Here is a 14,216-nt window from a genome sequence, read left to right as displayed (position 1 = left end):
ATCCGATACCAAATCCCTAATCGTCGTCTCTCGCCTTCACTCTCTCTTTCGCGGAGTTCCAGAGCGGCGAGGAAGAGCGAAGAAGAGGAGGACGAAGAAGATGGGGGATTACAATGATGCCTTCATGCGGAACAATAACGCCGTCCAGGCCCGCACCAAGGCCCAGAACCGTGCCAACGTCCTCCAGCTCAAGATCGTACGACTCCCGCCCCTCAAACCCTAATTCTTTTTCTCGGATTTCTCCTATTTTTATCAGATTATATTACGATTCGCTTGTTTATCATGATCGCTTCGGATCTTTAGATCTTCTGCTTCTGTCCCAAGCATTCATGATCGCTAGGGATGGATTTAATCTAATATGATCGGCTGGGTTTTTTAATGGTCCGATTTTTTTTGTTTAATAATAAATAATCGAGATGTTCCCGATGGGTTATTAAGTTAGATCTGTAGCGGTTATTTAGAATTTGTATCCACTTATGATCATTAACTTTATTTTTGCTTATCATTATTGGGGTTTTAGATGGATCTTTATAGCTTCAGCTGGATGTTTCTATTGGTTTGAGTTTTGCAGTCGGGATTCTTGGGTTGGTTGCATTCATCAGTACTGCTGAGCGCTTCTTGATTGTCTTTTCTATTGAACATGTTATGATGATAGTTTCTTAGGTGTTAATTATTCTATCAAATTATTAGGATTGGATAGAAATCTCGCTTAATTACTTGATAGCTTGCTCTATTGGTTGGTCTTACTGGTGATGTTGAAGCCTTTTCCGAATATAAACAGCGAGAACAGATGCATGTATTTGTCAATGATTCTCTGATTGATTTAATCCTGCGTTTATATATGTCATAGTTCGTTTTGTTGTTTTAGAGAATGGCATGTCTTCTCTTTCGTTTTTGCTTAAAGTTAAACCATGGCTGATGCCTATGTTATTTTGTGATACTTGCCTCTACAATACTTTTGTGGTGGTTTGGTAATACACAGATTGGTCAGAGTCATCCAACTGGGCTTACTTCCAACCTTCTGAAGCTTTTCGAGCCCCGACCACCTTTGCAATATAAACCGCCTCCAGAGAGAAGGACATGCCCTCCATATACAGGTATTTTATATCAATAAGAGTTAGTTCTGTTAGATGTTAAAGAATTTCTTGCTTTTTGAAACTGACTATGCCTTTTCCTTTTTTTCTTTGCTTTTTGAAGGGATGGCACCAAGTTCTGTTTGTTGTTAAAGAATTTGATGCCTTTTGAAACTGACTATGCCTTTTTCTTTTTCTTTTCTTTTTCAAGGGATGGCACAATTTGTCAGTCAGTTTGCTGAACCAGGGGATCCTGAATATGCTCCGCCAGTCCAGAAGGCTGAAACATCAGTAAGATTTATCTGCTTCCAATTCTTTGTTGATATGGGTTCTAGTATGCTATTTGTCATGCCACTGAGTAGCTTAAAATTCTATTGCTTATAATAATTTTTTGTCAACTACTTTCTAGCTAACCTGATATTAGTTTTGTCCCTAATATCTTGCTTCTCATGATGAGTGCTTAGTCTATGAAAGAGCGCATGATACTTTTTATGTGTAGTTCGTTTCTTTATTGACTGGTTTGAATTTTTTGAGTGAATAAAATCCAATTTGTCCAACATGCTACTCTTTGCCTTTGATCATCCTTTTGCTTTTAAGATGGTAAAATAGGAAACTGTTAGAAACTTGATAGCCATGATGTTGATTCTATCAATTTGGATTTATTATCTTGTATCAGTAATATCTAGAAGCACTATGAGGGCGAGGGTGTTTTTTCGGCAACTTTTTATCTCTGTTATCTTTTTCATATATAAATGCTGATACCAATTTGTGTTAGATATAACCACAAGCCTTGCTTTGTGATATTGCAGTTTTGGTATAAATTCAGAGATAATCCTGAAGGATATTTGAAGGCTGTTGGAAATAGAAAAGTATAACTTAGAAATTATAATATGGAAAATTGTATATTTGTTGAGCAACACTATCCTGTATCTTTGTGCCTTGATAGAATGCATACATACTTGTTTCATGGATGTGCAGAGCTGGAATGACAACTCAAATTCATCTAACATCTTATGTTTAAGAAAAGAATTACATCATTTTATTCTTTAATTTATGCTACTGATATGATGGATAATTCCACACTAAATGATCAAGTGGGGTTTAAGCCATTGCATCATTTTAGGGGATTGTAATTCAATTTTGCCTTTTAACTTTTTTAATTTGTGCCCTAAAGATGCATCTAGTGCTCCATGTCAAGTTTCCTCATTCCAAGTAATTTGGACCCTTCTTAAGAATAGGAGAAACTTGGAGGGCTTTTCTCTGTTTTGTGGCTTGTTTTCTCTCCTTCCTAACAAAGTGTTTGATGTCTACATGATATGGTTGCAAAGCTTGATGAATCATTCCTTGATCTATAGAAACAACCTCATGTAGACGTAACATGGCTTGTTGATTAAGGTTCATTGTGCTTAACCCATGCACTTGATTAATTTTTGTAATGACCTTTTCTATTATCAAACTGTCACATAAGCTAGATATAAATACTTGATATTAAAAAAGAATCATATCCTATTAATTTTGGCACCATAGCTACTTTACTATTTTTTTAATATCCAAGGTCAAGGCTTCTGAAATGGAGAATTTGATTGTCATCAGTATTTTTATCAAAATCTTCAATTAACACTTTTTTCAACCCTTAAAATATTTTCAAAATTAGGGTCAATGTCCTAACCCACTCTAATAAACTTCACTTTATGCTTTCTAGTTGTCACTGATGACCTATCTCTGATGAACTTATGTTTTCATTCCACCGCACTAGTTATATCATGCACCAAAATCAGCAGCCTCTTTTTGCTACCTTTTCTTATGCAGCTGGGCCCTTTTCACTACTGATACTCAATTTCATCTCATGTCATTGAGCTGGTCTTATACTTGTGCTTGTTTAGATCGGTGTCCTCAACAGTTTAACAATCGTACTGTACTCTAAAAGGTGCATCACACTTTTCTTGGAACAGGCATCCTTGTTGGCCTCGCTTATTAGTGTGCACTGATTTAAAATTCTGTCTCCTAGTTATTCACATCTTGTATATTATCATTGCCTAACATCTTGACTCACATTCCATAAAATAGACATTTCTTTTATAGATTTTTTTATGTTCTTTTCAAGGGTAATTGGAAGTTCATAGCACTGTTAGGGTCTGCCATTTTTAAACTAGATGGTGCATTATTAATTCTGTCAATATTACATTAGGGATTCACTGCGTGAAATAATAAAGACAAAGAAATCTAATCTATCTGATTTAGAAGGACCGAATGATGATTCAATCACATGATTAGGGAATATCAATCTTGGAATACATACTAGAGTCTCAAGGAAAGTTTAGATTTTTTTCCTTAAATGATTTTTGTGTTGGTTCAAACGACCTAATTTGTGGTTTTGGTTGAAGCTCTTTTAATAGATATTTAGTATAGGTGGACTAGACTCTCAACGATAGTTTAGATTTTTTTTTAAATGATTTTTTTTGTTGGTTCTAATGGCCTAATTTATGTTCTGCTTGGAGCTTTTCACAGATATTTAGTGTAGGTGGAGATGGGAAAATATTAAAGCTCACCTACCTTCTTCATGATGGTTAAGAGAAATTTCAGGTTCAAACAGAGAGTGTCAGCAAGCTTAATAAGCTTTAGTTCTAGACAATGTTATACATGATTAGACCTTTAAAATCCTTATTCCTTATTACCTTTTACATCAATTGTAATGCTGTGCCGGCAGTAGGATTGCTCATAATTGGGTTTGCAGGCCCTTTTTCTAGGTATATCAGGGTTTCAGAAAGATATCTGGGTGCTGTCCAGAAATTTCTGCAGAGAATAAATCCAAATAAATGTGCTGGGAGAGCTAAATTAGGACTTTCCTGGGTTTTGTAGCATCATTGTAATAGAAGGAAGGTCTACTTTTCCAGGATTTCCAGCATGCAGAATTACTACATGCAAAAATATTAATGGAAACACCCAAAGTGTAAAACTCAATCATCAGGTAGCATATTATGTAAAGAATAATCAAGTATACATAATATAGAAGTGTCAGAACAGGCATAACAGCAGATTTAAATAAAAATTTTGAGCAAAACCAGTGGGATCTGCTAGCGAAAGAAGAAAGAAAGGAAAGAAGTAATGGAGAAAAGGAGAGACAGAAAAGAGAAGAGGAAGAGGGCACTTTGTTGTTGTGGAAGAGAAAGAGCCTTTCTTTTGTTTCTGATCTTCCAAACACAGTACATAAACATAATGGGTCCTGTTCAAGGTTTTAGATAATGGTGTTATGACTGTTATAACAGCCGTCATGTTGGTTTCAGCCATCTTCATACATAATAATGGGCGGAAAATAGTGGCTGTTATAATATGTTATTTTCCATATTATTTACCATTACAGTGCTCCGCTACAACATAAATGATGGTCTTTCTCTAATGAAATACCAGTTTTTTTAAAATTCAATTTTTTGCATTAAATTTCCCTTCAAAAATGGTTATATGGTCTCAAAAATAATATTCTTTTATCCAATGAAAAGTAAAGGGAAAGATAATGCCGTTATCAGTCCATTATTATGCATTATTTTCTGTTAGCTGCTATAACAGTTTAAATATTAAAAATTTGAAATTTTACTCTGTGGGGCAAGAAACAGCCATTATAACCATTATAATGGTTAATAATGGTTTCGGTGGGTGTCCATTGTAACAGTATTACACATAATTTAAAAATTTGGTCCCATTTTTTTAGAATCCAAATTTTCTGCTTTTGCGTTTCCAGAATTGCTCTAGGCCGACACCTTAGTGTGAGGCCCAGAGAGATGACCATCCTAGGTGTAGGAGTGTCTACAGCGAGGGGGAAAGAGAAACTATCTGATTGCATCTCTCATTCCTTCTTTTGTAGGAGTGTCCATCCACGGGTCCCACTAATTAGTTAGTGCTGTTAGGCTTCCAAATTTATGTATCACTTTGTCATTGCCCATCTAACCCTTAACATGACTTTGAGGTCTGTTAACCTCAGTTGCATAGGACTTAATAAGTAAAAAAGAAAGCAAGACTCCAGCAAATTTTTGGCTAAAATTAAATCAAAGACAATGCTTTGACTTGCAACCCTCGTATGCATCATTCAAGATAAGTATTTTTTTTATTTAATTTGATCATCTAGCATAAGTGGAGGTTCCATTTTATGTTTCTCTTTCCTTTTGAAAATTTGATCCAAGCAAAGCAATTTTTTTAACAAACTCTTTCAATATACTTAGCTATATCTTCAGCTCCTCAATGTTCACTTTGAAGTTCTAAGTCTCTAACTACTTTTTCGAAGTTTGAATTTCTAAAATAGAATTCTGAATTAAAAGTAAAGACAATGCATTGATTTAGAACCCTCATATGCATCAATTTGAAACAATTTCTTTTTTTTAAAAAAATAATTTTATCATCTAGCCTAACTAGAGATTCCATTTTATGTTTATCTTTCTGTCTGAAAATTTGATCCAAGTAAAGCTATTTGCTTAACAAACTCTTTCGATATACTTTCAGCCATATCTCTGCTCAATGTTCATATTGAAATATCTAACTACTTTTTTGAAGTTTGAACTTCTAAGTTGAATTCTCAGTTAATCTAGCCAAATTTGGAAGTCCCATTTCTTTATTTTTTTAGTTTTTGCACAATTCAAATAGTCACAACTCAATTTCCCAAAAAAACTTTAGTTTTCCAATAACTTTACCGAACAGCCAAACATACCCTAAGGGCCCATTTGGTTGGGGGTAATTGAGCATGGAAAAATAAATTCTATATCAGATTATCATGTTTGGTAAAAAAATGGATTAGAGAGATGGTAAAATAAATGATGGGCCCCATACCTATTATTCTGAGAGAGAAAGTAAAACAAATATTGCCAGGGAGTGTTATTTGTTTTTTCATGTTGGATTTCGTAGTGGAGGTAATCTGAAAATATTATTTTTTATGAAAATATCCTCACTTATATTATATTAATATTGTATCAATTATATCATATAATCAATGTTAATTGTATTAATATATTATAAATATATTAATATGTTGATTAATAAATATTTATAAATAATAATATATTTAATATATTTATATATTTGTTAATAAATATATATTATGAATAAATAATTAATAAATATTTATTAATTATCAATAAATCTAACATAGGATTTATTAATAGTTAATATATTTATTTATACATCAAAACATACTAAAATTTATTTATAATAATAAACATATTTACTAATATATGTATAATTAATTTAAAAATATTTATTAACTCATGTCAATATATTTGAATATTCAAAATTGCTAATATTGACAACGTTTGTATAAGTGGGCTATAAATGGCCAACAAATGAACTAAATTTTTTTTTATTACTTGAAGTGTTTATTCAAGGGCATTGTTGAAGATTTGGTAATATTCCTGTATAAGATTACATCCAACCAATCATAGTAATCTTTTTCCAATGCCATTTTTTAGAGTAACTTTTCCACCAACCAAACATGGTATATTTTATTTTTTCTGCAATCATTTTGCAAATAAATGATTTTCAGGAATCATCAAATTATTCCGTAATTTGAATATCCCACCCAAATGGACCCTTTTATATCAACTATTAGTGCGTCTAAAACAATTGTAGAAAGCAGACTTGGTGGACCAATCCCATCGTGTACTCCCTATTCTTATGCAGGTAGTTCATGAACTTACCACACACTCATATGCATTGGCTTTCAACCATGTCATCGTACTCATGTTCGGCATGTTCAATGCATGTGATAGGAAAGGGAAGTTTTTGGGTTACTTTGTTTAGGATTTTTGTTTTTGGAAAGGATTTTCGAATGAAGTCCAAGTCGGGCATTTCCCTTGTGGACAAAGATATTTAATCTTGTGTGATAGAGTCCCACCATAAAGCATTGGAACATGAAAAGAGAGAAATAAGGTGTTGCAATGTGGAAATAGTCATAGCATGTGATGGAGATAGGGGCGAAAGTGGACTTGATAATATCCGTCCAGATTCTTTTTAGCATTCGAATCTATTTGGATATGAGTAACCGACTAATATCCATATCCATATTCGTCAAAGAAAAATGCATATAAATATGGATAGACAATTACTGATCCATATCCAATTCTATGTGTAATCCTATTTAATTTTATATAGCACTCATGAATTTTTAAGAAAAATAAATGACTACATTAACATGCTATTAACTCGATTTACCTTTCACTTAGTAATATCTTTGATTCTGTGGTCACAAAGTTTAATTATTCGACTTATATCTATATTTTTGTCCATACTTTCAGTATCTTCTTTGTATTTGTATCCATTTAAAAGAAATATGGATATGAATTTTTGTATTTGACTAACATTCTTATCCATATATGTATTCATCAAATAAAACAAATATGGATATTGGATATACCGGTATTCGATCCATATTCAATCTGGGTTCAGCCCTAGATGGAGATGTTTGGAGGTATGGGAAAGCATAGGTGAAGATTTCAAGATTTGTAGTCTGGCCTTGTGTGGCCTAACCCAAGTGTTTTCATTATATGGGATAGAAGTAGATTGGGCGTGATTCTGCGCTACCTTGACACTTCCATTTGAGTTGGACATGTCTAAACACTTAATAATTTTTTTGTAGAAGGTATTTGAACTCACCCAGCAAAGAGAGCTTGTTCAACTACAATATTGTTAAAAGTGAGTTTTTTTCTTTTCAGAATTTGGTCAAGAATGTAGATATCATAATAATTTTGCAAAACATCATTATTCCAAATCCTTAAGCTAATTAGGAAGTTTGGATGAGAAACTTGCATATTGAAGGGCCTTAACAAATATATGACTAATATTTTGTTTTATGCAATACGTAAATATCATATTTTTAGTTAAAACTATTTTTTCCTATGTATCCCCATGTCTCTTTCTTCCTCTTTTACACATTCAAACACTTCGACACGTGTCCGAATCCGTCGTATCTGTCCATGAAACACTGGTCTGGTTTAAATTCTCGGTAATTTCCCTTTCCTCCTTCAGGCATGAGTACAATCTATCTGAAATAGTTTGTTAGTAAAAAAACAGCAACCATCTTTGATTTACTCTTCCTGTTCTCTTTTTTTCTTCAATTGGCATAGGGGAAAATTACCTCAATGTCATCCTAGCTTATTATCTTTTGGAAAATTATTTCTTGCTGTAGTCTATGTACAATCTCTTCATGTAATGACAGAAGTTTAATGCCACTATTATTTTGATTTTATTTTTCATTATTTAGGATGAGCTAGTCTGAGCTCAAGCCAAGGGTTAGCTGCTTTGGCTTCAGGCCATATGCAGTAGGAGTTATGATCTAACTAGTCTCAAGCTTGAATCTAGGTCCTTTAAACCTGACTAGGGCCTTTTGTCGGCTTCAACTGTTTGGCTCATTAGGGAACTGATAATGCAGAGTATTATTGCTATTTTCTTTTTCTCAATGGATTGACGTAATTTTTCTACCGCATGTACATTTCCATAATGATGGTGTTTTTCAAAAATAAAACTTTGTTGTTCAGTGTCTTGGACTAACCATCCCTTAGAAGGTATTGTTAAAAGATCATCAACTCCTAATGAAATAGATGTAGCAGTTTGAAATTATGTGAGAAAGATGGGAGGTGGGAAAGCAGAATTAAAGCAAGAAAAAATCCTGATTTATAGGATTTTGTAGCTTAGACATTTGAAACATAGGTGTTTTCAGCTTCCACTTCAAAAATATGGATTACTAGAATCTTTAACCTCTACATGATTCACAACCTTTTCCTTGACATCATTTTTGAATTGTCTTCATTTATTGCATTGAGGGTAACATGGAGCTACCTCTTCCTCCATATCTTCTTTACTGTGGCACTTGGTAGTTCTTCATCTGTATGTTGTTTATATGCAGTATGCTGCCATGTACTGCGGTCAGCAAACACCTGGATTAAGAAATGAGAGAAGGGGAAGAAAGTGGAGTTTTGGAGATTGTGAATAGTTTTGAATGCGAGATGGAACATGCATTAGCATTACACGTTGTCAATATATGTGATCTTTTATATACATGTTGTCAGTATCTTTAAATCAAGTATGAAATGATCATCCTCATCTAGAGATGCATGTGTAATAGAAATGGCCCCATTTGATTAAGAAACGTTCATGATTGATACTTTCTCTTATTAATGTTTTGTATTATAGGCAGAAAAAAGAGCAAGGATCCGCAAGCTTCGGCTTGAAAAGGGTGCTATAAAGGCTGCTGAAGAGTTGCAGAAATGTAATCATTCTATGCATAAAATGTTTATAATTTGATTTATAGGTGCTACAGAGTATCGCTAAAATTGTGCATTTCAATCTCACGCAGATGATCCATCTAAAGATCCAAATGTGACCGGGGATCCATACAAGACACTGTTTGTCGCAAGGCTGGTAACTCTTTTATTATTATTAACATTTTCATCTTCCCTTTGCCTTGTAGTTGATCACTTGTTTTGCATATGACATAACCTACCATTTATTGCATGTATGTGCAGAATTACGAGACAACTGAACACAGGATCAAAAGAGAGTTTGAAACTTATGGGCCAATCAAGCGGGTAAGTATATAGGTTTATTCTTGTTGGGAGCTCAAGTAACTGCTCTCAACTTGGGTAAGGAGTTCCATCATTTGAACTTATAAAAAGGAAAACAAAAGCTTCAAAAGTCTCCGACTATCTTCTTCTTTTACTTTTTATACTTCTTGCCATCTTGTTCCAGTTCAAAAATTTAGTTATCTTTGATAAGCTAGGAGCAATACGTGATTTGCATAATCATAACTGACACCATTAATGAAAAAGAATGACCAACTACTTTTTGTTTTTGGGTTCTCTATAAAACTTGAACTCTTACATAAATGGAGAAAAGGATATAATGTCTATTAAGGTACTTGTCTTGGTATCGAGCCTCGTACTGGTGCCACCCTGTCACTTTGTCAGTATGCCCGGTACGGGGGCTGGTTCGGGGTCGGTACATTTTCTATACTACATATTGGTACCGAATCGGTATGGTACAGTATGCCCTATACCGTTTGATTCGGTACAGTATGACGTACCTTGATGTCTACCAAGTTATATTTTTCCTTCCATTTATCAGTTGACTTGTATATATGTCTTTTTATTTTAGTATTCTGGTTAGGTCTTGGGTATGCTGCTTTATCCATTGGTATCTGCGGTCATGAAAATCTCTATTTCTGCACATTTAAGTGCAAACTTGGTGATGCATAGGTGGTGTGTGCAGCCTCCACTTAATTATAACTCTGAAAACAGTGACTATTGAACACCTTCCCTGATATGACAAATGCTCCTGGGTTATTAGCACATCAGGTATATTTTTTGAAAGGTGATGATGGGTTTTCTTTCATTTGTCAACTATAAAAGCTTCCTTTCTGTATAATCAATTACCAGTTGAAAAATACCTAGAAGTTCAGAAGACTTGCTCTGTAAAGGAATAGGGAGCAATGGCAGGTATATTTTCCATAGAGGAAAGCTTGGGTTTGTTGCATCTAATGCTTCCTTTTTAAGTGTCTCAATTATGAAAATGGTAAGTACCAATCATTTTGGGTACTGAGAAGAGTTTTGCCGGGTGAGCAATTTCGGAGTCGGGACAGGTAAATTCTTCATTTGCACATAGGTCTCCCTTGATAATTCCCTTGTTATTTTGATGATTAATAGAAATCATGTAGGAATTTAGATGGTGCTATAGTTTTCAATAACTGGAATGCAGATTGGTGTTATATGCAAAACTTCCGGTAAGAAGATGGCTAATCCGTTTCAGTGCTGAACTTGTGTGGTGTGTTTCTCTCGTTGAATTGCAATGTTAGTGCTTTAACACAATAAAGTTGAGCAGGGTAGTACTGCATGGTGCTTGCTTATCTCCACTTTCGAGTTGTAAAGGGAGGGAAACTTTCTTGGATTTCTTGTTGCTATTTAACCACATTTCATGAGTAGTAGCAAGATCTTTTTCCATTATCTGAGTCCAAGTATGTTGCACTTCTGCTGCTTGTTTCTGATTTTAAAGGTTAAATGGAAATCTTTCTGCAATTCAGAAGATATCCTGGTATATTTTCCCTATTTTATTTAGTGCTAGTTTGCTATATATGAATACCCTGGTAAGGGGTGGGTAAAAGTTTTCGATACCTCTGGTTTACCGAGCACATACATCAGTTTTTCTGCACAAGTTGATTGATATGGCGGTGATTCATCTTGCATGGTGAAGCTTTACACCTTTGAAGGTGAGCACGGCTAGTGAGGCATGGAGCCTGTCTATCGTGCCATTTAAGATATGACACAAATAGAGTATAGGTCAAATAATAATTTTTATTTTATCTGGTATTGCTGGTTTTGCATCATTAATAATGTCTCTTTGATGGCGAGCTTCTCAGGTGCGGCTGATTACTGACAAAGAGACAAATAAACCTAGAGGATATGCTTTCATAGAGTACATGCATACACGAGACATGAAAAGTATGGTTATAAAGCAGTGCTGTCTTATAATCATTGTTATAGCTGAAATATCCTGATGGTGGTCACTATTTGACGATATTTGCATCATGCAGCTGCATACAAGCAAGCTGATGGGAGGAAGCTGGATAATAGAAGAGTACTTGTGGATGTTGAGCGTGGTAGAACTGTTCCAAATTGGCGACCTCGAAGATTGGGTGGTGGACTTGGATCAACCAGGGTTGGAGGTGAAGAAGTTAATCAAAAGCACTCTGGCAGGTAGTAAACCAATTCCCAACCTTCTTTCAGCATATTTTTAAATGGAATCTCCTTATTGGCAATCTCATTCAGTACCTGACATCAGAAATTTATTAATATGTTCCATGCATTTAAGTAATTTGGTTCATCCATTAATTCTTGCTTAAGTCATAAATATTGTCAAAGCGGTTGATTTTGTAATGCAACCAACCACCTTTTGCAGCCATCATTTTAGTTATTTTAGTTATATGGTCATCCAAACTATTTGTAAAATGTGTTCACACCCTACCGAGGAACACAGGTTGTAGCTTTGAATCATATTGAACCTTGTACCTGACTTTTGGCAATGTGTCAACTTATAGTGACCGGCAACTTTCCTGTGTAATTTTCTGTTTGCATATGCTTTAGAAACACTCTAGAACCGTGTTCTTAGCCCACTGAAAAATATCCGAATTAATGTAAAGCCTGGTTTAGCTAAAAGTATTATTTTTCAATAAAAATGTGTTTTTTCTAAATTATAGAGGCTCATTCCCTTTATAGAAATAAAATTATCTCGTCATGAAACTCCTTATAAGATCATTTTGCACTATATTCTCGTAATTTGTTATTCACAATTATTGCATGCTTCCTGATCCAAAACTCTTGTTATTCTTTTTACCATATCTCGTTTTCACCTTTTCACTGGTGGTAATTGGATGGTAAGTTTATGGTTGAAAGTATTCTTCCCAACCAAGTATGATCTTGTGCCCTGGTCTGAGTCTGTAATTAGGCTGTGAGTCAGTATGCTGTGATGCTATGGAAGTATGGTGCTTCTCCATCGGGTCAATTATTATGTTTTAAGTTTCTATATGTTGGTATGGGTAGATGGGTGTGCTTGCATGTTCCCCTTCTTGTACATGATGTTGCCTTCTGCTGACCAGGGAACAGCAGCAGATTTCATCAGGACATTCAAGATCCGAGGAGCCTAGGGTGCGAGATGATCGTCATGTTGATCGGTAAGGTTATCTCTGCATTTTTCAGTTTGCTAGAAGTGTAGACACCGAGAATGTCTTTTACTTGTTCAAACTTAGCACTGAATAGGAAAAGACAGATGCCTCTCATATGGTTTACATCTTATCTTCTGTGGTACTCATGAATTTTTGAACTTTGCTTCAGAGACAGGGAGAAGTCCCGAGAAAGAACAAGAGATAGGGAGCGAGAGCAGGAGAGATCCCGTGAACGTTCCCATGACAGGGTACGAGATCGGGATAGGGATGAGAGGCACCACCACCATAGAGAAAGAGACAGAAACAGAGACAAAGATAGGGAAAGAGATCGTGGGCGTGATCATGATCGGGCTCGTGGCCGAGACAAGGAGAGGGACCGGGGTCGTGAACGTGAACGTGATCGTCCTCGTGAGAAGGAGCGGGAGCGGGAGAGAGATTATGATCGTACGAGCCATGAAAGAGACCGCAGCTATTCTCATGAGAGGGACAATGAGTATAATCTCTCCAAGCTTAAGCATGGTTGGGACCTGTATGGTGGAAGGGAGAGGGATCCAGAGCAAGGTGAAAACAATTATGGACAAGACTGGTATGATGATCCTGGTAAGCATGGTAATGAGCATAACTATGATCAATATCAGCAATCACGACATCAGAAGCAGTATGATCATCTTCAGCCCCATGGTCTTGCTGAGCCTGAGAATACCCGGGAGCGCTCAAAGCGACACGAACCTGAATATTATGATAAGACATATGATGAGGGGCAGCTTGACAGTTATCCAAGTCAATATGGACATGTTGATTCTGAGCCACGTGAGGAGGGGGAGGCCGTTGAAGACCAGGATTTTGGATATCATCATTCAGAAAAATCCATCTCCCAGCAGTATGAAAGCTGATGTTGGATGCTAGCGGTGAGTGCCAATACCTCATTTGCTGGAACAAACAATAATAAGTTCATATATTTTTTAAGACTAGCATTTGATTATAATTTCCTTTTTTCTTATTTCTGGATTCAGCTGCATTCAGGTATTGCTGCTGCTCAGGAACATGGCATCATCATAAATTGCTTGTTGCTACTTATGAAATCTGCTATCAGGGAATATAAAAGTACCAAGGGACAAATCTTATTTTAGTCTTTGCAGGTATTGTAGTACCAGTTATATGACTTCATTTGTTGCTCTTTGCCCATTAGATCTTGTTGAAGAACAAAGGCATAAGTTTGAATGTTTTCATTGTTTAACCTGCTTGGGGAAGTGGTTTTATCATAATGATATTTTTCTCTGGTATTGTTCTTACCTTTCTATTAGCTTTAGGGTTTAGTGTTGACTGTGGATGGCTGTGTTCTGGTATGAGCAGGTGGGATTTAACTAATAAGTTTAGCATTTATACTTTGATGGGGAAATTTTTCTTCCCTCGGTTTCTTGTTGACACAAGAATGCTTACTAGGCCAGGCTGCA

The 14,216-nt window shown here is 35.3% G+C and overlaps 1 protein-coding gene across 4 annotated transcripts; it reads left to right on the top strand.

Moving 5' to 3' along the window:
* Positions 1–14,054, top strand: LOC103702705 (U1 small nuclear ribonucleoprotein 70 kDa-like). 4 transcript variants are annotated; one of them, XR_015975850.2, is made up of 11 exons: positions 1–196; positions 983–1,097; positions 1,285–1,364; positions 9,243–9,318; positions 9,406–9,470; positions 9,575–11,310; positions 11,461–11,542; positions 11,635–11,797; positions 12,697–12,771; positions 12,932–13,670; positions 13,786–14,054. XR_015975850.2 is itself a non-coding variant. In XM_008785244.5 (11 exons), exons 1-10 carry the CDS (start codon positions 101–103, stop codon positions 13,653–13,655), a joined length of 1,539 nt encoding a protein of 512 aa, XP_008783466.3. In that variant the 5' UTR covers positions 2–100; the 3' UTR covers positions 13,656–13,670; positions 13,786–14,054. The 4 variants fall into 4 exon arrangements, 2 of the variants coding, with proteins under 2 accessions (XP_008783466.3, XP_008783465.3); XR_015975847.2 differs by having other exon boundaries at positions 13,776–14,054; XM_008785244.5 differs by having other exon boundaries at positions 2–196; positions 9,575–9,637.
* Positions 14,055–14,216: the final 162 nt, after the last annotated feature.

This window comes from Phoenix dactylifera, chromosome 1, assembly GCF_051530095.1.
Source record: "Phoenix dactylifera cultivar Ajwa chromosome 1, Ajwa_hap1_PhDact_Kaust_v1.1, whole genome shotgun sequence".
NCBI classification, from domain to species: domain Eukaryota; kingdom Viridiplantae; phylum Streptophyta; class Magnoliopsida; order Arecales; family Arecaceae; genus Phoenix; species Phoenix dactylifera.
The sequence above is the reverse complement of the archived record's forward strand: the minus strand, read 5'-3'. Positions and strand labels throughout refer to the sequence as shown.